At 37.4% G+C, this 24,434-nt stretch overlaps 1 protein-coding gene across 7 annotated transcripts in view; it reads right to left on the bottom strand.

The window, feature by feature from the left end:
• Window positions 1–19,707, bottom strand: part of LOC122538066 — a 47,257-nt gene extending 27,550 nt beyond the window's left edge. For 3 of the 7 annotated variants that reach the window (XR_006308774.1, XM_043671817.1, XM_043671818.1), the window contains exon 1: window positions 18,699–19,705. Coding sequence is in view for 4 of the 7 variants with exons in the window: in XM_043671817.1 (XP_043527752.1) it covers window positions 18,699–18,963 (265 nt within the window). In the remaining 3 variants the exon portion in view is untranslated. Of the gene's footprint in view, window positions 1–18,698 lie in introns of all 7 variants that reach the window. The other 4 variants (XR_006308776.1, XR_006308775.1, XM_043671819.1 and 1 more) reach the window with 2 other exon arrangements.
• Window positions 19,708–24,434: the final 4,727 nt, after the last annotated feature.

Here is a 24,434-nt window from a genome sequence, read left to right as displayed (position 1 = left end):
TTTCTGAAATATCTCGGATTTTAAAAGGAAATCTGAAAGCGACAATCTTTGTTAGTCGGAGTCGAGTCGGTAAACTTTTGAAAATTGTTACGCGAATCACGCGCAACAATTGGCAATGCACACATACTTGGGCGCAGTTACATTATTATCGTTTCTGCATGCAAAAGTTGTTTTTTGTTTAAATAGAGAAAGTTGGCCGATTCGACCAAGGCAGTTCGAACTTCAGCTAAGCTTTCAGCTTAATTAATGAACTTTCCTTCACGCGCGAGTTGACTCCTTGCATACTAATAAATGACAAATTTTAACGAAGAGAACGACGAAAAACATTGCTCGATCTTATTCGAACAAGCTTATTCGTCAGAAACTTGTGTATTAAACAAAAAATTCAGAAAAATTTCCCTGAAGCTTCGATCGATCAATAAAATTGGTTCTACTACGGTGGCAAATATATAATCGTCTTGTTGGGTACCGAATCTGGATAGCAAACGGAAGATTAGGAGACATTTAACCTCTTTTTGTCCCAAAATTGCAATATTTTCACAGTCAAAATAAATAATAAATTTATTACTTCACAATCATTTCTATCCATGTCTTTCATATCGTAGCGACGAGTTCAAAAAGAAAGCGACAATTGTTGTATATACGGTTCGGTCATTCGTTATGGTCCGCGAACCAGTTGCCAGCGCAAGGGGTTAATCGTAGATATTATTATCTAGTGTTTACACATTTATTTACTATTTAATATTTACACATTAGTAATTGCTAGTATTTACTATTTAGTATTTACAGTATTTTAACCCATCATTTTCCCTCGCACAACATATATTACACATTAACCTCTTAGGAATAGAAGTCGAGAATTTTTTTTTTGTCCCAAAATTGCAATAGTTTCCTCAATTATTTTATACGGTGTTGGTCACTCGTTATGGTCCGCAATCAGCTGGAGCAAGAAAACATTAATTAGTTGGATGAAATTTGTGAAAATCTTGCGATCCATCTCACGGGGATTGAAGAGGTCATTGGCCAACATGGCAAAACCCTCGTTCGCTGAAACTTAGGTTAGCACAGTTCCCCTAGCTTCCCTAATGACGGCCTCCTTTCCGGAAGTACTAATTCAGGCACCGAAAAGATGAGTTGGTCAGAAGCGTGGAAAACGCTTCAGCGAATAGATCTTGGTGTTTCATTTAGGGCATCTGGCACGTTTCAATTCCTGTCACTCCTTACTTTGTTCGTCAGATAACAAATGACACGTAACGGAAGTGACTTTAGCTCTTCTTCGTTCGAAAAGATATCTCCTTTCGACGCGTTCAAAATAATTTTCGCGACAGCTTTCTGACTTTTCCTTCGGGAAAATGAGCGGAGGACTGATTTAAATCGAGCCCCCTGGTTGCCTTCGCCAGGCCTCCCACAGAATTGTTCGTGGCAAATTTTTTTGATATATCGCCCCGCTTGACCCACATTTGCGGACTGAGGATCCGCAGTTACGTCGCGTTCGTTCGCAGCGGAGACAAACATCACAGATGCTCGACTCTGTTCGAAAAATACGTATTTTCGAACTAATTTTTACGACGACAGAATACATTATGTAAATATGTTAGGTAAAAATAAAGTAAATGACGAATTTCCTCGTACTTTTATACTTTCTCATTCTTTTCTGTTGCGATTTTTCCAAAAATCCGGTAACAATAGTCCTCCAATGATTGTCTTAAACCTAATTCTCCAAAAAAAAAGAAGAAAAAAAATCACATTACCTAATGATACAATATATTCGTATTTTATGAAACGCAGTGATTAAAATATTTTTGGTTCAAAATTACGGGATCGTTCCACCTTCCGAATCACAGCGTATCCTCATTCGGGTCCACTTTGAATATTTCAGGCGGCTCATCGAACAGAATCGACGACATCGTAAATTATGAGCATCATTATTTCGGGAAACGGTCCGCGGCGAGGATGTCTCGTGAATAATTCGCGCGAATCTTTCCGACCTCTCTGCCTCACAAAGACTTTTCCCATTCTGTCCTGCATTTTCAAAATGGCCTCTCCGCTCTGAATATTTTTCGAGGCATCGCGTCAGAGAGAGTAAAGCAGACAGCCTCTGCTTTCAAAGCTTAATTGTAAGCACTGCGCTCGATGTCGTTCCCTTTCACCGAGCTTCCTCTCGGCGTATTTCCGAAATATTTCACGCGCGACCTTCCGACCATTGCCATCTCGTCGAACAAAATTAAAATAATCGATGACGATTAAAACGATTAATTAATAATAATTCACAACAGCATAATACAAAACTTTTTTCTCGTATTATTATGTTAATATAGTAAATTCTCTTGTGTTATTGTATGATATTGTATGACAGTAGCGACAAGAGGGTTTCACGGGTACTTTTTATAGAAAAAAAGGTCTTTGAAGGAGATTTTTTTTTTTTTATCGGGAGTTTAATTTTATTAGCCGGAGACAGCTAACGGCTCTTTATTAAGACTTGGCAACGTGAATAGGCAACTAATTTTAGTTCGAGGTTTCCTTCGACGTAAAAAACATTATCGATACTCTTAATTTTAATTCTGTTTGACAATATTTTCGTCTTACATCTTTCGTATCGTTCCCATTCAGGAACAATCTGTTTGTCATTTTCGAAATAAAATATCGAGAGTCGCGAATCAAGAGTTGAATTTAATTTCAAAGAACTTTGATTGACCTCAAAATTCTAAAGGCTTGGTACAATATAATTACGGTATAATAAAGCACGGGTAAACGTAAAATTCCGTGACTCGCTTTCTGGAAAACTTAACTTATCCATTCACGGTGGAATTTATCTTGGAAACTCTCTCGCGGAAATATTGCGGTCATTTAGCGTAATATATGGAAACGTAAAAGTTCTGTGGGCACACGAAATCGATGACAAAATCACGCAGGTAGTGCCAGCCAGGAAAGGGAAAAGGCTATACAAAGTATGCAAACCACTCTCGAAAGAAGTTTGATATTTTAGAGCTAAATGCCGAGGAGGCATGACAAGACGCGGAAAGCTACGAATTTAGAATCTTCTCCGCCAATATAATTTTTTTTCTGTAAAACATTCAACTTCAGACTTCAAATCATTTTTACGTAAGGATAAAAAATAAAACTAAATTCAATCATCGAAGGAGTAATTAATTCGAAGATTAGGCTTGTATAAAATATAATAAAAGTGAAAAAATTAAAATGTATTATGTTATAAAATATTATAAAAATTAAAATGTATTATATTATAAAAATTATAAAATATTATAAAAATTAAAATTTATTATAAAATATAGTACAAATTTGAAAATTCAAATTTCGAGAAAAGAAAGGAAACCGATTCGTTCGTTTATTTGACGTGTGATCAAGTAAAGGGTAAATTAATTTGAAAGCAAGCGAATCGTATCCTTAATTAATTAATTGTAATTGTAAATGAATTTTCATCGCGGAAACAATATATTATATAATATTAAGCAACATAGTTACGCAATAGAATATGTTGCGTAACTACGAGCAAGTGCACCATACTTTAATTAAATGCCCTTTTTAACCAAAAAATTCAAGACTCAATTAGCCCATTATACTTCACAATTTTATTGTTACAAATTTCCTTGAAACATATCTATAGCATATATGCATATGTAACATGATATTCGAGATATCATATTATTCCGTTATTTCAATCCGAAGCCCGTCCTAGAATTTCGTTATAAAATTGGTAACGAGCAATTTTACACGAAAATCGACGAAAGACGCTGGCAGAATCCACAATTCAAGCGTAATGTATTCGCGAACCCGTTAAATTTGACTTTCGTAACGGCGTAACGTAATCGAAGATGAAAAATGGAACGCGTCGTCCGATACAATTAACGAGAAAATTGGCTGCACTCCGAGATACATTCGAGGAACACCGGCCTGCATTTTAGCATTCGTTTGTTCGCAATCGGAACGCGTTCTTAATCCTTTCACGCTCGATATTCCACGTTACTCGTTCTTATTGTCAGTTTATCGAATTTATAACTGCTAATATTATTTCCATCAAGAGAAGTTACAAGAGATCTCTGAATGATCAATAGCGTTCGAACCAATTAACGAACTCCAGTGGAATCGACGAAAGAAAGGAAAACAGACAAGAAAGGATTTGATAATTTGAAAGATATCAACCTTTCGGATGTTTGCACGATAGAGATGATATTATTAACGAAATTTTTTTCGATCTGTTTTCTCCAGACGTTATTTAACCACTTGCACTGGCAGCTGATTGCGGACCATAACGAGTGACCAGTACCGTATAATTCGTCGCTTTCTCGTTGAACTCGTACGATATGAAAGATATGGATAGAAACGATTGAGAAGTAATGAATTTATTGTTCGTTTTGCCTGGGTTATACTTAAGTATACTTAAATATACTTAAAACTGAGGAAATATTGCAATTTTGGGGCAAAAAGATTCCCGATTTCCTATTCCAGCGCAAGAGGTTAAATTCAGTTCGCAAACTGTGTCGTGTATGTAATAATAATTTTCTGAGAAAAATGATACGAAACTTTTTCACGTCAATAATATCAAAAACCATTGCAGTCCATTTGATCAGAGTTCAATTCGCGGTTCAATTCAAGGAACGGATCGAGCTTCTTTTGCAAAGTCTCGTTAGGGGAGACCGGTTCATCGCCGGTAACAACGAAACTTCGCGTTTTATTCGGCAGCCGTCGTTTGTTTGTTATCACGTTGGATTCGTAACTAGTTCAAGTCTAACGGAAGGGTGCAGCGAGTGCAGCCACGGGCCGGGGACTTTGAGCGGAAAGTTAGCTGCACGTGAGTCCGCAGTGCAGACTGCAGTGTCTTTACGTCTCTCCGCTCGCCGAGCGTTCACCTCCTAACGAATAGCAAACAAAAAGCTGCTCGGTTGGATGAAATGGAAGGTAGAACAACAGAGGCCAAGCAACTGACCGCGTTCGTTAAATTAAATAATTAAATAATAAAATAAATGAAACTGAGCGTGATCGATCGTTTCGATTTTGCGACGATCAAACGCTGATCTCTGCAGCTTTCATCGGAGAAGAAAATGAATCAGAGTAAATTATTAAGCAAAAATCAGTACTCTAATTATCACTTAAAAGTAAAGTTAAGAGTAAAAAATTATTACTCTCGGTCAGACGAGACTAGTTCACTAGTTCCATTGCTGTGAAATTAAATACACTTTGGTACACAGATGCCAAACTCGAACGTATGAGCAGTCACGAGCAAGTTGCAACATTATTTGCTGGTGAACTATAGACATGTATTTTGTTAAGGAGTTTTAGAAAGATCGTGTCGATTTTAATTCGGCTTTCTGCTACGTCAATGTTCTCAGCTTGGTGAATTAAAAAATTGCAATAATGATGATCGATTTGGTATTCTGATACTGAAATTAACTTTCGAATAACGGTCTTTTATGTGTATGTATTATTAGATTAGGTGTCATATATAACGTGTATATGAAAATTATTAGCGAAAACAGCTGTAAACTAGAAAAATCAGTATCAAAAGTCATTAGATTACGGCTGAATTCTTGACGAAATTCCCAATGTCCGCGGTATTATTAAAAAAGTTTTAATCTTCCAAAAACTTCTTAATCCACGCGAAACAAAGTTATATTTGGGAAAATGGAAGAACTCTGTTTTAAGAGCCGTGTACTTTATATCAAATACAAAGAACTCTATATTAAATACGAGAGCAGATCTTTTGGAGCAACTTCTGTTCGATCTTGAAATATTACCTCCGAATAATTTTCCCAAATGTTAAGTTTAAATGATGGGACTCCTAAGACACATGCGGCAAAGAAACGCATCGTGCATAAAGAATCGAAGCCTTGGATATGTCGACAACCTCTGCATCTTGCGGACTAATGCGAAACATAATAGAACGCGGAATGTTTGACTGTCTTGTAAATTTAGAAACATGTATAAGAGACAAAAGAAGCTTATTCTGGACGATTCGATTTGGCTACAGTCACGGTAGCAATTGTATTGAATTATTGTAAGTTGGATGATGACAACCATAATGGTTAGATGTACGTATTTGTTCTGAATAGCGATCACTGAGAGAAGTCAGATTCCAAGATAAAGGATGTGATATTCATCGAAATACATCAATTTGATGGAAAAAAAGAATGAAGAAGAGAGAATAGCATATATTTTTCTAATAGAGAAGAAAAATAATCAACCAACAAATTTAAATTCTAAAATTTAACATCTTAGAAGAATCAGTATACCTTCCTTCATTTTTGAAATGAACGAAACAACATTTTGAATGAAATCCTTTTATGCAAATCCTATATCCAAACTCACTCTCCTACTGTAAAAGGAAACAATGTTTGGAAATTTTGATCTCTAAAAGGGACGATATTTTTTTATGCCGCAATAAGTGGAATATAATCGTTGGACGAGAAAGAAGCATCACAAATCCTAAAAAAAAATATTCACACCTCTTTCTTTTCATCAGAAGGGAAACAATGAAACCGACGATTTAAATTTTTAACAAACATAATATCTCTTTTCACAGACGTGTTTCGAGGAATGAAATATAAAATTCGAGAAAATAGAATGTAGATATAACAAATTCTCATCAGGAAACTACTATTCAACGAAAACAATTTTTTTTTTCTCTATATTTTTCGTAGTAGTACACAACAATTTTATAATTGTAAAAAGAATAAAAGCGGTAAACTCCAGTTCTACAAACTCACGTTTTTCCCGCGTGAGAAAGAAGAAAGTATGCAATTGAAACACATTTCTCGTTCACATTTTTATATACTTTGACTGTTTGCGACAAAAAATTATCTTCTTCAAAGGACTTTTCGTTCTTTCTTTGTTCCTTGAAACGGAATAAAAAAATTTAAAATAGAGAAAGCAGAATATGCGTGACGAGCCACGGGATAACCGAGGTCGCATTTGGGCAAAGTGTTTTTAATTGCAGTCGAATTGCACGACAGTTAACACTGGTTCTCTGTGCGACGGGCCAGAGCCTATAACCACTCTTGGGTCGGGTGCAAGAATTCCCGAACGTACTGAATTTTAAAACGAGGTGCAGCCTCGGGCCCTGTTCTAATTACCCCCGTGCCCCTTGATAAAAAAAAAAAAAAAAAAAAAAAATGAGTGGCTGCAACACGTGTAATTCACCAGGTGGAACCAGGTGATCCCGTGATAATTAAGTGCCTGCCGCGATATGTGTGTCGCCAGGTTCTTTGCCCCAAAATAAATCTCTTGTGATCGAGGGCCAGAAGCGATACTCGCGAGGGAACAAAAGGGGCTAACCTCTTCCAGGCGCGACGTAAAAGAGTAAAAATATTCGAGGACCCCGACCGATGGTCGGCTGTGAGCCAAATATATATATATTGTTAACCTTAAAGTATATCGAAAGTGCAAATTAATTCGTGTAGAGTGCGTTTCAAATTAACCACTTGCGCTGGCAACTGATTGCGGACCGTAACGAGTGACCAACACCGTATACGATAATTCGTCGCTCTCTTTTCGATACTCGTCGGTATGATATCACTGGATAGGAATTATTGAGAAGTAACAAATTTATTATTTGTCTTATTTAAATATATACTTAAAGCTGAGAAAAATATTACAATTTTGGAACGAAAAATCCTCGTGGTTAGTGTACCCTTTACAGTCTGAACTTTCAGTGTTTACTTTTGAAAAAGAAAATCTAGGTCAGTTAAAATGGATATTGGTTTTTGTAATTTTTTTTTTTCAATCACGAAATGTTGCTCGTTATTATTCAATGTTTCCGTGTTTCTAAAATATAAGAGAGAAATGTCGAATTTTCTTTTCTTTCGTTACTCTATCGTTCTTTTGTCTTCTTGAAAAACACGGTTAATTTTCCGCGATTGCTTTTAAGATGGTTTTCTCGGGAATTACTTTCTTTTTTACGAAACGGGTGTCTTTTGAATTCTTAAAAGACCTGATAACGGTAGCTTTGCCGTCATGAACCGCGAGGAGGATAAAAAAATGCGGAATGCTTTTCGGCTAGACAAAATTCCAGGCTGTTTCACAGTCGCCCGCTTTTATGGCGTTCAACTCGGCGGTCGTAAAAAGCGTACGCGTTCCCACGTACTTCGACTTTTATGAGAAATCAATTTTATAGCTTTATATTATTTCTACAAACGTTTGTACGTTACAAAAACAGTTAAATTAAAAGCGAGGCATAAAGTAGCAAATATTTTTATACGTATTATGTATTTATTATCGTACTTTATATAATTAAAATAGAAAAAGCAGGAAAAAGAAATAAAAAAAACAGAGAGGCTTCATCGCGCAGAGAATACAAAAACATCGTATTTCATCGCAATAAAAAAAAAAAAAAAGAAAAATGAGAGAAGAATATCGAAGGAAAATAATCTAGAATGTGTATCGCTATTTTCCTTGCCGAGCAGCAGGCAAAAAAGATTCAAAAGGACGCGAGCATATTGATCTTTTTTATCTACGGCACAGTGATTGTCACAGAGAAACGAAAAAATAGAGAAAAAACGAGACACCGATACCAGAAATACGCTGTAATTCGAGGATCGATAGAACGAGTCGACGTAAAAAAGCAAGCTGCTGGTGAAACGCATGGTGCGAGTCGATGTCTGTTGTCAAATCGGCGGCTCGAGTCGTGTAGCTCGAGAGAGAAACAACAGAGAAGAGACGAGAATCGGACGAGCTTGGACTAGTTGAAACTCGATTACATTTTAATTGCATCGTTTTCGACGCAGAAGATTCAAGTTGCGCAGATGATTTTCAACCGTGTTCCTGGACTACGCAAATTCAATTGGAAATTTTAAACTTTTGATTAACCAGCGTTCGAGCTTCTGTTACGTCGAGTTTAAAAGTTTGTAACTTTCGAACTAATTCTAAGAGTAAATGCATCGCGTAAAAATTTAAAAATTACCGGAGGCCTTTTAAAGATCATTTGCAAACTTCAGTTCTTTTTTATGAAAATGTTAGAAGCGTGTACGTGTTACTGATAATATTAATCCAATTACGGAAGTATTATTATAATATGTGCTACCGGTGAAAATATTATGAAAAGTAACAGTATTGAACTTTTAACATATATATGTACAGGTGATTCTTACGAGAATGATAATTTTTAAATTTATATTTACCTGCCACTTGATTTTCTTTAAATTTCAACGATTTCCTTAAACTCCAACGAAATTTTAATTAATTGACATCGTTCTATCAACTGAAATTTTGCTCGTGAGTTAAACTTGTAACTCGTCCAATTTTAACTGATAACATTTCACCCACCAACGAGGTACAGTGCACGTATAAAAACGTTTGCCCGACGATCCGGCAATCATCCCAAATGCCAAATACAAACCGGATCAAACCGAGTCAAGTTCCGCTAACAAGTTCAGTTTACTTAAACTCAAAACCTGACAAACACGAACGAAGGGGCAACGAGATAAAGGTGGGAGTAGGAGCAAAGGTTAATCAACAAAAGGACCTTCCTTCTGCCAGGCGACTCTTTAATTAAGAGGGGAAAAAAAATGCCGGTGCAGAGACTGGCCTAGAAAGAGGAACTCCGCGTCACGTACCGGATAGTTTCATCATCATTTTTTCGCATCATCCCCTTCGACAGGAGATATCGACGCCGAGCGAGTGGCTGGCCTGTGCATTTTAACTCCTTGCGCCGGCAACTGGTCCGCGGACCATAACGAGTGACCGAACCGTATACAACAATTTGTCGCTTTCTTTTTGCACTTGTTGGTATAATATGAAAGATATGGATAGAAATTATTGAGAAGTAATAAATTTATTATTTGTTTTGCCTGGGTTATACTTAAAACTGAGGAAACTATTGCAATTTTGGAACAAAAATATTCTCGACTTCTATTCCAGCGCAAGAGGTTAATGTGTAATATATATTGTGCGAAGGAAAATGATGGGTTAAAATATTGTAAATACTAAATTCTAGCAAATACTAGCAATTACTAATGTGTAAATATTAAATAGTAAATAAATTTAGTGTAAACACTAGATAATAATATCTACGATTAACCCCTTGCGCTGGCAACTGGTCCGCGGATAACAATCATAACAAATGACCGAACCGTATACAACAATTTGTCGCTTTCTTATTGGTATAATATGAAAGATATGGATAGAAATTATTGAGAAGTAATAAATTTATTATTTGTTTTGCCTGGGTTATACTTAAAACTGAGGAAACTATTGCAATTTTGGGACAAAAGTATTCTCGACTTCTATTCCAGCGCAAGAGGTTAATGTGTAATATATATTGTGCGAAGGAAAATGATGGGTTAAAATATTGTAAATACTAAATTCTAGCAAATACTAGCAATTACTAATGTGTAAATATTAAATAGTAAATAAATTTGTAAACACTAGATAATAATATCTACGATTAACCCCTTGCGCTGGCAACTGGTCCGCGGACCATAACGAGTGACCGAGCCGTATACAATTCGTCGCTTTCTCTTTGAACTCGTCGGTATGATATGAAAGATATGGATAGAAATGATTGAGAAGTAATAAATTTATTATTTGTTTTGCCTGGATTACGTATAAATATACTTAAAACCGAGAAAATATTGCAATTTGCGACAAATAATTCTCAACGTGCGTAGCACGTCATTCCAGCGCAAGAGGTTAATGTTGACACCGACGAGTTACTATGGATGAGTCATCCGATTGTTGGTTGAACACACTCTTTCACAAAGTAAGGATAAACTTTGTCAAATTCTGCGTCACTAGAAATTCAAGGGTGCCAGCGTCGTGATAGTCGATATATAATATCATTTAGTATCGATCAGACGACGGGGAGCCGACAATTCTTACCAAGGTAAAATCCCAGCACGCACGAATGTCACGAAACTGCCTTTCTGCATACACACGTTCCTTTTACATTCACACGTGCACGTGTAATTGTGCATGTTCGAGACGTGTTTTTATGTGTTAGACACGTACAGGGTGTCTAGGATTGAGATAGAGAGAAAGATTAATTCTTCAACATCGTTACCAAGTGTTAATAATTAATAATTACGATCGAATTGCTCGATTTTGTAACTTTTCACGAAGGTGAAAATTATTGAATTTTAATGAACCATTATCCAGCAGGAACTTTGTTAAGTTCAAGAAAAAAAATTCATTCAAGCTAGAACTATCGACTAAAGTACAAAACTTACGTGTATTGACATTACTTACGTGTCTCATTTATTTATCGTATTTATTTATCCTAAAAATTCACCGTTGCGAATCTGTAAAAATTCTATAAAAAAAGATACGAATCGATCGTTTCGGTCGCTCTGATGATTCATGCGACATTTTTCGCTCGATGAACGCTGAGACACCCTTTGTGTATTAAATATCGTGTCGCCGATATCGTGGCGTCGCGTACTCTGTACGGAGCTTAGTACGGAACATTTGCCGCTGTCTGAATGTCCCGCGCGATTAAAATCGGATATCTATTTAATTGGCCACGGGCACAGGATACTCTGTGACGGTCGAATATATTTAGCCAGAGCTAGGCTTGTACGTTAAATGCCTGCACGCTTAATTACGCGGCGCTAATATCATCACCGCTTCGTTTCGTTCAGCTACACGATTGCGTTCTTGTCAACGTGGATCCCACGAGAAAGGATGAGTATGTGGAGTTGCGTCGTTTGAGGTTTGCGAATAGAAACTGATAGCTTTCTACTGATGGTCTGACTTTTTCGTCGAAAATTTTTTCTTCCTTTCCTTTTGCTTTTTGGGGGGAAATATCGGTGTTACGTAAAATTAAGCGAAATGTACGAAAAAAAGGAAATATTTTCGTACAAAGCTTTGTCTTTGAGGAAATTTGGATTAATTAATTATTGTAATAGCTGTTGAATAACAATCTTTTTTGATCACTTTTCTGTCTGTCTAATCTGGATGCTTCCACTTGCATTTATACGTAATATCAGTTTAAATTTAGTTGTTGAAGGTATATCGTGCTTGCTTGGTGATTGTGACGGTCGTAAAACAATTATAATTTCGCGTCCTTCGCTTCTTCGAGCGTCTGCACAGTATCATCTTCTCATTATCTCTTCGCGATAAATTGCGATTCAAATGCAATTCAAATGTAATTCGAATGCAATGCAAATGCACGTAACGATTATTCAAACTGGAGTTTGATATCGTATATAGACGTTACGTGAATAAATTTTATTTTATTCTCTCTCTCTCTTTCTCTCTCTCTGTATAAAAAGCAATTGACAATGAAATTTCTCTTATTGATTTATGAAACAAAAACATTATCAAATTCCGTTTGTAAAAACGTAGTTAAAAAAATCTAAGTTTGAAGCTGATTAAAAAGATATAGTTATATACGAAATATATAGTTATATATAATATTATATATAGTTATATAACTGTATTATATATAATAATATTAAGTATATAATAAATATATAGTTTTATATAAAAATATATATAAAGTTACAAATATATATAGTTATATACGAAAACATATATGAAAAACCAATATGGAATAATATTTTCACGGAACTGTGAAAAAGAAGGGGACGAATATTCACTGATAGTATCACGGTTTCCATATTCGTAAAAGGCTTCCACGGACCAGCTTCATCAACTCGAAAGTACAAGATACTGTCTATCTCGAAAGTGTCTCCACATCAAATGAAGATCTTTTCACCAAATTGTTCCAAACATATTTCTTTCTTTCTCTTTTTTTCTTTTTCTTTTTTTTTTTTTATCTTCTCACTCTGAAAAGGAACGAGATATTTCATTTGATTACGCGTAACTGGGACACACCGATCGCGCACGACTACTACATACGTGTTTAACGTTGATGAGATTCTTTCACAGCGGCGAGAGAGAAAATTCCAGTTTTGAAAATAGTTGGCCCCCGGAATGTGCCTTCATAAAGGCATTCGAACAAATATCGAATATTTATACACAACCTGATGCTCGAGCGTCGATAACTGAGCCAAACCAAGCCAATCTCGAACTAGCTTAGGGCTTGTTTAGGGTTCTCCTGGCACGAAGCCACTCTCTCCAAGAATATGATACCGAATGACACGGGGGAGACAGACTGTACACGCGACATCACCTGGACGATAATCAAATTCCATCTTGAGATCGTGCTTCGACCGGATATTGAAACCAATCGAGTCTCCTCCGGCTCGGATGTTAGAGAGACGAAATAAAAATCGATAAAAGCTAAAGAGATAGGATAAGAAAGGATAATATGAGTTTCTATTGGATTGGGCAATTTGTGTGAAAGTTAACTTAAAGTAAAAAAAATTAATCAAAGCAGTATATTTTTCTGGACTTGGAATTTTAGGGACTTCTTGAATAGTGTTCTAAATATGAGTTATATACATGAGTGTGTTTCTGGATTGGAAAATGTATGTGTATGAAAGTTAATTTAAAGTAAAGTGGTAGTATTTAAAAATCAAATTGATTTTTCTGGACTCTAGGGCAATATTAATGAACTTTTTTAATAGTCTCCTGAATATGAGTTATATACATGTGTTTCTGGATTGAAAAATGTGTATGAAAGTTAATTTAAAGTAAAGTGGTAGTATTTAAAAATCAAATTGATTTTTCTGGACTCTAGGGCAATATTAATGAACTTTTTTAATAGTCTCCTGAATATGAGTTATATACATGTGTTTCTGGATTGAAAAATGTGTATGAAAGTTAATTTAAAGTAAAGTACTTAAAAATCAAATTGATGTATATTTTTCTGGAATTAGAATTCTAGGACAATATTAATGAACTTTTTGAATAGTCTCCTGAATATGAGTTATATACATATGTTTCTGGATTGAAAAATGTGTATGAAAGTTAATTTAAAATAAAGTGGTAGTACTTAAAAATCAAATTGATGTATATTTTTCTGAAATTAGAATTCTAGGGCAATATTAATGAACTTTTTTAATAATCTCCCGAATATAAGTTTTATATGTGTGTGTGTTTCTATTGTGAAAAGTGTATACGAATGTTAATTTAAAGTAAAGTGGTAGCATGTGAAAATCAAATTGAAGTAGTATATTTCTCTAGACTCGGAACTTTATTAGACAATACTAACTTACGTGAATAGTCTTTTATGTCTACGTAAATTTGCACGAAAATCCATTTGTTTCAATGAAACTTCAAAATCTCTCCAACACGATATATTCACGAAAAATTTCTGCAAAACACTCGAACACTCTCTCGGACGATTGCGTCTTCATCGGGGGCCAAGTGGCGATCGCGGCATTCGCGTTTCGATAGGAAATTTTAATAACCGGAGTGAATAGAATAAATCGCGTCTCGTTGACTTTCCTCCGTATCGATTTCGAGGAAATGTGTTTCACGCGGGGAAACAAGCATCCGTGATTATTCTGCAATGCGCAATAGCACCAGAATCCTACTTTTCTTTCTTTTTTCCGCTCGTCTGTCACTTTTTCTTTTTTTGTTTCATTTTCGCAAATGGCAAAAGGTCATCCGCGATCAGCGCGATAACGTCATTCGAAATGCATTTCCAATCAAAATATAGTTTCGTGTGTTCGGGTCTATTGTGCCAGTGCCATTACCGTGGCACGTGGTTTTCTGCAGTCCGGCCGTGGCTACATTTGCAAATTGCAAACAGGGATAAGCTCGCCAGCCGCCCAATTCGGGCTTCACTCGTGCTCGCCCGACGTTATCAAACCGTAACGAACGATAAAAACGCTTGATTAAATTCGTTTAATCCCCGTGTAATTTACTTAGGGCGGCTCGCGTCACCTCGCCGATTTCGAAAAATCGCGAAGGCCGAGACCGCGATCTGTTTGACAATTGGATATATTCCAATTTCGAGCGAGACTTTAATGTTGAATTGCAAGTGGCTGAATTTGGAAATGCCACGTTTATGTCTCGTTATACTCGGAAGAAACGAAACGAAACTGAAAGAACGCGCGAATATTACGAATATTACGAATATAAGTGTGTTCGAATGCAGTTAAGGAGTTCAACGTCTCGATTTCTCTTGAAAGCGTCCGAGCCTCTCTCGATCGATGGAAATTATCGCGGAAATTATTCATTAACAATAAGGGAAAAAAGAGACGAAGGAAAGGCGGGTGATAGCTTTAACTACTTTTGTTCAAGGATCGGCGTTCAACCTCCTCATTATTGCGATTGCCGCCATACAAACGGACTCGACGCGACGAACAATGAGAACAAACGAGAGTTTCCCTCTGTTAGAGGTTTCTGCGATCTATGGAAGTACGACGAGTGTGTTTTCTAGCGTGTGACCTCGTGCTTTATACGATAGCCTTATGCAAATCTATACTTTTCCTCACGATTTTCCCTCCGTTATTGTCTTGCCCGTTGGAATTACTAAAGCGCCAAGTTTGAGAAAAACGTCGCGGTAATAAATTCTCGAGAGCAACGTGTAACTCTTTCGTATCGTCCTTTCCGGAGGTGGAATAAATCAAATCGTCGTTTTTTCGGTTGTGTTTCGGCCATTAAACAGACAAATGACTAATTTCTTGCGAAACTGCGCTCCTTTCCAAAGAAAATTGATATTGCTAATTAATTACGTAGTATCAATATTGTTAATTAAATTAATGTTAGAATTGGATTCGTGCCAAAAGTTGTACGGAAACAATTTTATTTGGAACGCGCGCGGGAAAAATTATTCAGATTTCCAAAAGCCGACACCGTAACTGAATAAAGATTCTTGGAAAAACTGGTTACCTTTTGACAATACCAAAAAATTAAAAAAGTACCAAACAATTAGCAATATAACATACAATATAATAAACAATTATGTATAAAATATAATAAACAATTTAACAAATACCAAAAAGTTAATATAGATTTTAATATTAAAATAATAAAAGTTTTTAATGTTAAAAAGATAAATAATATGAAATAAAATAAATAAATAAATAATGAAAGTTTTAATATTAAAGTATTCTTTCCAGTACCAATACTTTCCAATATCAAATTATTCTTCCTTCTTTGCAAAAATATTGTTTTTCACTTGTGCATCCTTGCTTGTTTCTTCCTTAAATAAATATTATATAAATGGGAATGATAAAACGAACGAAAACGAGACGAATGCAAGGAGAACGAGAAATAGGTTAGGGATAGGTAACCAAACTGGGAACAATGACGGCAAGCCGGAATCGGGTGCGATAAATTTAAGTTTAAAATGCGCCGGCTGGAGATTAAGAGATTAACGCGAGATCGACGAATTCTGGAGGAATTCGAGGAACGCGAATGACATTACCCGGTGCAATTCGCTTGGATTTAACGATCGGAAAGAGGAAACTCAGGCTCGTTCGTCCAGGAAATAAGGACGCAAATGAGAGCAGAGAAGGCGGATGGTGGAAATACACCATCCGAGTTTCTTTTAACTGGCGATTGAACTTTCCGAGCCTGAGAACGCGTTCGATTCATTCAATGAGCTCGAGAAGCACGACATGTGCAATTTGAAGCTCCAGTTTGATACAGACAGGAATATCAAGTCGTAGAAATCGAATTTCACGTTTTCAACAAAGTTTCGATCGGTTTGTGTCTGCGTGAACAGAATCTATCAATTTGAAATAGAGAAAGATTCTAATAAGATCCAAATATTTTTCATTTCCTCGTTATTTCTCTCACTTGAAAGTGATGGCGAGAGAGTTAATAAGTGGTGAACGAATACTCCAAAAATTTTTCTTATTCAAAGAGCACACGGTGGTTGACACAAAGATATTTAATTTCTATATTTTTCGCTAATTTGTTATTTAGTATATCACCGGAGCATCTTCTTCAAATGGAAACGGGGGAATTGCTATCTCAGCTGTTTGTCGCGCTTTTTTTCTTGCAGCGCAGCGCATTCGATACCGTTTTCGAACAATTTTCAACGTTTTCAGTCGTAGAGATGTATCAAAAGTTATTGGACTGTATTGGCTGTAAGCTCGTAAATATATTTACATAAAAATACGTATATTTATCTATTTATATAAAAATACGTATATTTATATATTTATATAAAAGTATTATTATTATATATTTATATAAAATTATTATTATTATATATTTATATAAAATTATTATTATTATATTTATATATTATATAATTATTATATAATTATATATTATATATTATAAAATTATTATTATATATTTATATAATATATAAATTTGTTAAAAATACATATATTTATATATTTATATAAAAATACTATTATTATATATTTATATAAAAATACGTATGTAAATATATACGTATATTTATATAAAAATACGTATACAAATATATACGTATATTTATATGAAAATACGTATTCAAATATATACGTATATTTATATAAAAATACGTATGTAAATATATACGTATACTTATGTAAAAATATGTGTATAAATATATATGTATATTTATATAAAAATACGTATACAAATATGTACGTATATTTATATAAATATACGTATACAAATATATACATATACTTATATATTTATATAAAAATAAGTATATAAATATAAATATATAATGCATAAATATAAATACGTATATATATAATAAATGTATAATATACGTAATATAAATATATAATGTTGTGTAAATAAATAGCTGTGTTGGTTCGTGCGAAAGGTTTAATGTACATCAGCTGTGCATACGTGTTCGTTGTTTTAGCGAGAAAGCTTAAAACGCACATATTCAGAGAGAGAGAGAGAGAGAGAGAGAAAGAAAGAGAGATGTTGACATCGATCGACACGTAGTCCCTCGTCGATGCTGCAATAATATTTGTTCGCATATCGACTGAGAATAAAACGGTGAACTGCACGAAAGGAGGAAACATAATCGTGGTCGAGCTAATCAATTCCAAGTGTCTTTTGTTTGATGAATCCTCGTCTCTTCTCGTTTCTTGACAAAGAGGAGAAGGAAGAGCGAAATGAAACAGTCCTTTGGCAATTTGTTTGATTTTATGATTAACCGTGGAAAGTGGAGCGAGGGAAATTGCTATTGAAGAGTTGTTAATATTTATTGGATGGATGAAATATCGTATTGTATATTGAAATAACATTGAAGTGCTGCGAGAAAGTATTAACACAGCGTCGTACTTGTTTTATAGCTTTCGCGTACTGATAAATTCAATCTAAATGTATCACGTAGAACGTAGATTAGCGTGTATTTGAATGTGCACACGATTTGCATGATAACTTGGTCCAAAGACCACGGTTTCCCGCTGATTAAATAAAATTGATCGAGATTACGGAGGTCAGAGTGTACGTCGAAACACGCGCAAGATCATACGTGTATACACGATACACTCTTGCATGTCTCTCGAAGATTAATTTGACTTGAAAGCCTCGTGCAGCGAAGAAACTGTGTTCTCAAGAATATTCCCCGCTGCAGCACTTCATCTTTTACCTTCGTCTCAAGAACGCCAACTACAACATACACACACTCTCGACGAAACTTCCCCTGAAGTTTGACACATTCTCCGCGAGTGACATTCTATAGCTCGTCGCCCCGTTTCTATTTTGTAACGCGGACAGAAATGTGCAGAGAGCGCAGATTTCTCTGAAAAATCGAATGGAAATCTACGAAATTCTAGTTGCAAAATGTCGAAGAGCTGCAAAAAANAAAAAAAAAAAAAAAAAAAGAAAAAAACCCGCGCGCTTTTGCCATTTTTAAGTTTCTCGCAAACGAGTGAAATTAGGTAAGAAGTCAGTGGGAGGGAGGTGAGAAGAAGAAAACTCACCCTCGACGGTGGTGAGTTCGGGTGGTTCGGACATGCCGAGGGCCATCCGGTCGTGGACGAGCCAGCAGGACACGAGGAGCACGACGACAAGGTTGACCGCATAGCCGGGCTTCCTGTATGCGATGGACGTGGATGACGGCAGGGACGCCGTCGCGGCGACGGCGTCGGTGGCGTGCATCTTCACGACTGGCCCTGGACACGCGGCCTCTTCTCGCGCACCCTTCTCTTCTCTGTCGTTGCTCGCCCCTATTTCGTCTGTACGCATACGTGGTACGCATACAGTGGAGCACCTGCACGCAGGTCGAGGCCTGCCTGCCGTACCTACTTCCGGTATCACATATCCGCGTGATCGGCCCGCGTGATCGATAGCACGCGCATATCTCCGGCACGTTCCACCTTCCTCCGCGGACAGCCGAAGGGAATAACGAAAGTGGAGGCTTCTAGCTTCGGTTTTTAGTCAGATTTGAGAGAACAATTTGTAAATCCGTTGCAAAAATTACACGGACGACGACTACACTTTTCTATTCACCCTTTAGTCGTCGACCTACTGCTGTCCCGTTCTGCTACCGGCTCGGTGGAGTGAGCGAAGAGGGAGAGGAAGAGGTTCGTGGACACGTTTTACCGCAACCACCACCACCACCATCACCACTGCCACCGCCACCACCACCACCACCACCTCCACTACCACTACCACCACCGGCACTTCCCCTCACTGCTCGAACGACAGGTTCATGGGAACAGTATATGGCACACTGCTTTCTTCAACGTCCTCCTCCTTCGTTTCCTCCCTCATGTATACGCAACGTGTGTTTTACCGGGCGATCAACTTTCTCGATCTCCTAACCTCCGGTGGAGAATCACGGAGAATCAACTGGAGAACGAGCGGAACGCAGGCGAGACGTTTGAATGAAGAACGAAGGGTCACGGAATGCGTGCGACCGTCTTCTCCACGCGGCCAGGTGCGATGTGGGGCCAGCAAACAACGACCGAGTCGAGTCGAGTCGGGTCGACGGGGGTGGCCGCGACGCCAGGGCGTCCGACGTCCTGCGCATTGCACGCGAGAACCAGCACGCTTCTCGCCTCCCTCCCCCTCCTATTCCCCTCCTCATCCTCCTCGACTCGCCGCGACCCCGGCTGCAGCCGCGGAGTCGTCGCAGGGGCGTTACAGCCCCTGAATCATTCCTCGTGAAACGCCGAGCTGAGAGGCCGAGAGAGAGTCGATGTCGTGTTTGTTCCTCTCTGCGGCGCAACGTAAATATGCATGATCCTCAGGCGAGGAACACACGTCGTCGCCGACAGGGGGATGATTGCGTCGTCGCACACGCTGTCAGAAACGCGAGACGCGACCTGCCGAGACTACGTCGAAACGAAACCGTAAATATGGATCGTGAACTCTCGTGAAGTCTCGAACAACGAATCACGACGCGGAGAATTAGGATGGAAATGACGGGCAAATTTGTCCCGTGGTAAATGAGCGTGTTAATGCATTTGCATCGCGAAACACGGAATATCCCGGAAGTAATGTCTGCCGCGACGGCAACTTGGGAAAATTCGTATAAAGAAATTTTGACTGTCGATGTTTCAGGAAATAATTTGACAAACTGAATCTCCGATCGAACCTCATTGAGGTTTTGCAGGATTTTTATTTTATTTTCAAGCAGCGAATATGGCTTCAACTTGTAACCTATTGGGCTCTTTATCCGTGTCGGATGCCACCTGGAAGGGGATGATTGCAAATCGACTTAACCCCGATCTTTATAGAAACGAGATACATCTCGGTGTAATTCATCGTCGAATTCAACGATCGGTTAGCCTCGGTTTTACGTCGCGGATGGTTTCTCGTGTTTTCTGCGCTGGCAACGGCGATTGCGGACCATAACGAGTGACCTGAACCGTATACAATAATTTGTCGCTTTCTTTTTCTTTGGAACTCGTCAGTATATCGCTGGATAAAAATTATTTAAGAATTAATAAACTTGTCGTTTGTTTTGGATTACATTTAAATATACGTAAAACTGAGAAAAATGTTGCAATTTGGGATAAATAGTTCTCAACGTGCGTGACACGTCATTCCAGCGTAAGAGGTTAACCACTTGCACTGGCAACTGATTGCGGACCATAACGAGTGACCAACATCGTATAAAATAATTCGTTAATTCGCTTTCTTTTTCCTTTGAACTCGTCAGTATATCGCTGGATAAAAATTATTTAAGAAGTAATAAAACTTTTCGTTTGTTTTGCCCGGGTTACATTTAAATATACGTAAAACTGAAAAAATGTTGCAATTTGGGACAAATAATTCTCGTGCGCGGCACGTCAATCCAGCGCAAAAGATTAATTGCGAACGAAATGGCTCTCGTCATTAACCAGTTGCGCCGACAACTGATTGCGGACCATAACGAGTGACCAATACCGTATATACAATAATTCGTCGCTTTCCTTTCGAACTCGTCGGTATGACATCGCTGGATAAAAACGATTGAGAATTAATTTATTATTTGCTTCGCCATGTTTTGTTTTATTTAGATGTACTTAAGAACTGAGAAAATATTACAATTTTGGGACAAAAAGTTCTCGACATGCTTGGCACGTCATTCCGGCGCAAGAGGTTAAAGCTACGTTTTATGCTTAAACTTTTGAAAAATCCGCGCGAAGACAAATTCGCACGTGCGAACACCACGCATTCCTGTCACGTATTCTTCGCCAGATCTCCATCTATATTTTAAAGAACACGCTTCCAATACGCGTGTCATTCAAAAACTGACGCTTCCACATTCGTCTCTCCGATCTTCGATGGAGAAACGTTCTCCGCTTTCTCGATTTTAGATTTGAAAAGTTTGGAAAAAAGTTGCTTGAATATTTAAACTTTTTTATTTTATTCTTGTTTTTTAGTCTTTGCTTTTTTTACATTTCCTCTCTCTCTCTCTCTTCCTATCTTTTTTTTATTTTTTTATTAGTCACACTCAATTCGCATCAATCAATCACTATCCCAATACCAAAGGGAAATATTCGAATGTCAAATAGATCAAGCTTGTCGGTTGTAGGCTATCGACGGGGATAAAACGTTTGCAGCAATGCATTTATGTATGTATATACAGTTATCCCGTGAATTTCACGGATTACGACACGCCACGACGTCCTCGCAATTTTTATGGCAATCAAATACCTAAATACGCAAGCTCGTCCGTGTACAATCGAAATAAATTGACACTCTCGAACACAGCAATAATCAACATGTCAGTTAATAAATTTTTCATTTTACTGCTCTTCGATTCAATTCTGCATCTTCGAATTGAAACCGACTGTTGTCAAGTATAGAATCCCCTATTCTTCTAATCTTCATCGAAAGAAATGTCTACTACGTGATACGAGGGTGGGCACTGAAAGACCGAAGGGTTTGAAAAAAGTCATAAATTGTTCATTTTCAATCTTTTTTATTTTCTTTTTCTCGTAGGTTATAGAGCATTCCTTGGAGATCAATCAATTAACCCATTAATTATATTTCCAAGTAAAATGCTGAAAAATTTAAAAAAAAAAACATGTGTTTGTAATAGTTGGTTTTTGTTTTATGTCATTCGATCTTTCAGTGACCATTCTGTGAAAAGTTTACACAGATACAAGTTGTACAGTGCGACAACGATTTTCAAGAAACTCGATCGAACCAGCAAATATGATGAACGATACCGTGCCATTTGTAAAAATTCCCAGACTCTGGATGGGGATGTTACGCTCTTCAGAAGAAAATCCCGAACGTTGTCGAGCTATCAGGAACGCAGAAAGAAGGCGTCTGCCTGTCGCGTTTAACGTATCGGAGGAGAATTCTCGTCCTGATGTTTATAAGGAGCCGCACCCGAGATTACCGGTCTGACGCGGAGACACGTGAACCGATACGGCGATAAGACGGTTCGCGGAGACACGCTTCCCAAAGAGGGTTTTACTGTTTTCCTCGCCGCACGCCGTTAATGGAAGCCAGAGCACGCGTTTGCGCGAGCAAAAAGGATCACGAGATACGCGCGTTACGTAAGTCAGTCGATCGGTAAAAGTGGGTCGTCCCCGTAAGGGAGGCTCGACAACCTCCCGAAACCGATCTCGTCGATACGCCTCGCCATTCTGAGCAACTTTGAATCGAGAGGCGAATCCAAATGCGAGCATGTCTCCGAGAGGAGAACACCGAATCTAGTTTCTCTTTATACAATTTTTGGAAATTTCCTTCCCTTCGTTGGAAACGCGAGACATTTTTCTTTTTTTTTTTTGTTTTGGTTTCTTCGTTTTATTTATGCCCACGACTTTGAAATCTCGGCTTCGAATAATTGCCTCGAATGTCGATGATTCGGGAGAGTCATTTGGTGAATTTTATATTCACGAGCAAGCAACTGTTTCGATGTCGACTAATTTGATTTACATTTAGGCTCTTCGTGGTTCCCAACGTTGAAGGCTGAATTTGATTTTCTAGCGGGCGAGAATGAGTTATTAATCGGTGAATTGTTTTGCATTTCATCTTGATAAGACGAGCTCGAAGTGTACTTTTATTTTATTTCATAATGATTTGAGTGATCGAGGTGTTACAAAAGAGAAAATCATTTCAGTTCTCTATTCTATGTTTTAACACTTTATTCGCTATCATTATTGTGTCACTTAATTTTATTAATTTGTATTTTTCCCTTTCATGAATGTCACGTTCTTTGGAAGCTTGCCTATGCCAAGTTAATTTAGACTTTCTCCACGTCAAAAGTTCACTTTTTCAATAATAATGAGAATTATTATGTGTCACAAGGGTGGGATTTTAGCATGACCAAAAAAAAAAAAAAAAAAGTTGGAAATCAACTGATTAGATTCCCCCAATCATTAATTGTGAACTTTAGAAATTCTTTTCAAAGTCTGTCGAAAGACAGAGAGTATTCCCTCGTTAATTAAAATATCACCTCAACCTCTAGCGTTGAACAGATCTCGAATTATCGAATACCGAGGCAGACAGTGTTAGGCGAATCCACTGGAAGTGAGCGTTGTGTAAACGTGGCTTCAAGTCTGAAAGACCAAATCTGTTGCGAGTCATCTCTCCGAAGGTCGAAGTTCCTTGCACGATGCGATTATTTGTCAAGATGAATTGAAGGTACTCGAGAGGCTCTGTAAAGACGGGAGGTTTCTTTGATGAACAATGGAATGTTTCGTGGGATTCTAACGATCTTTCGTCTTGCTAGCGATCGCTAGCAATCAGTTCTCACGTACACACGTTAGAGGAAGACGGCAGTTTCGATGAGCCTTGTGCCACATTCGCAACAATGAGAAATTACACGAGTAGTGATGTTTTTATTACACGTTCGTTTCGTTGGAATCGAAGTCCTTTATTATCGCGAAACGTTCGAGAACTTCATTTGCTCGGCGAACGAGTCTGTTATCAGATATACAGGGTGTTTCGTAACTTGTGGAACCCACTTCGGAAGCTGATTGTACGCCTAAAAATAATGAGAAAAAGCCATATAAATATATGTCCTATCTGTCTTCGTTTATAATGAGATACAATGAATTTTCTGTTTTAATTATTTTCACAAAAGATGTTCGAAATGACCACGTTGCATTTGAAGACAAGCCTGCACGTGTCTTGTCATTCATCTGGTTACTCTATCGTTCCTGGTGTTTCTCGAATTTGTCAGAAGCCTTGCTCTATTCTATTTCGTAGTACTTCAGCATGTTCAATCGATGTTGCGTGTACAATAGATCTTAAACGTCCCCACAAAT

This window comes from Frieseomelitta varia, unplaced genomic scaffold (genome assembly GCF_011392965.1).
Source record: "Frieseomelitta varia isolate USP_RPSP 00005682 unplaced genomic scaffold, Fvar_1.2 scaffold_956, whole genome shotgun sequence".
Classification (NCBI taxonomy): domain Eukaryota; kingdom Metazoa; phylum Arthropoda; class Insecta; order Hymenoptera; family Apidae; genus Frieseomelitta; species Frieseomelitta varia.
This window is presented reverse-complemented; position numbering and strand designations above follow the sequence as displayed.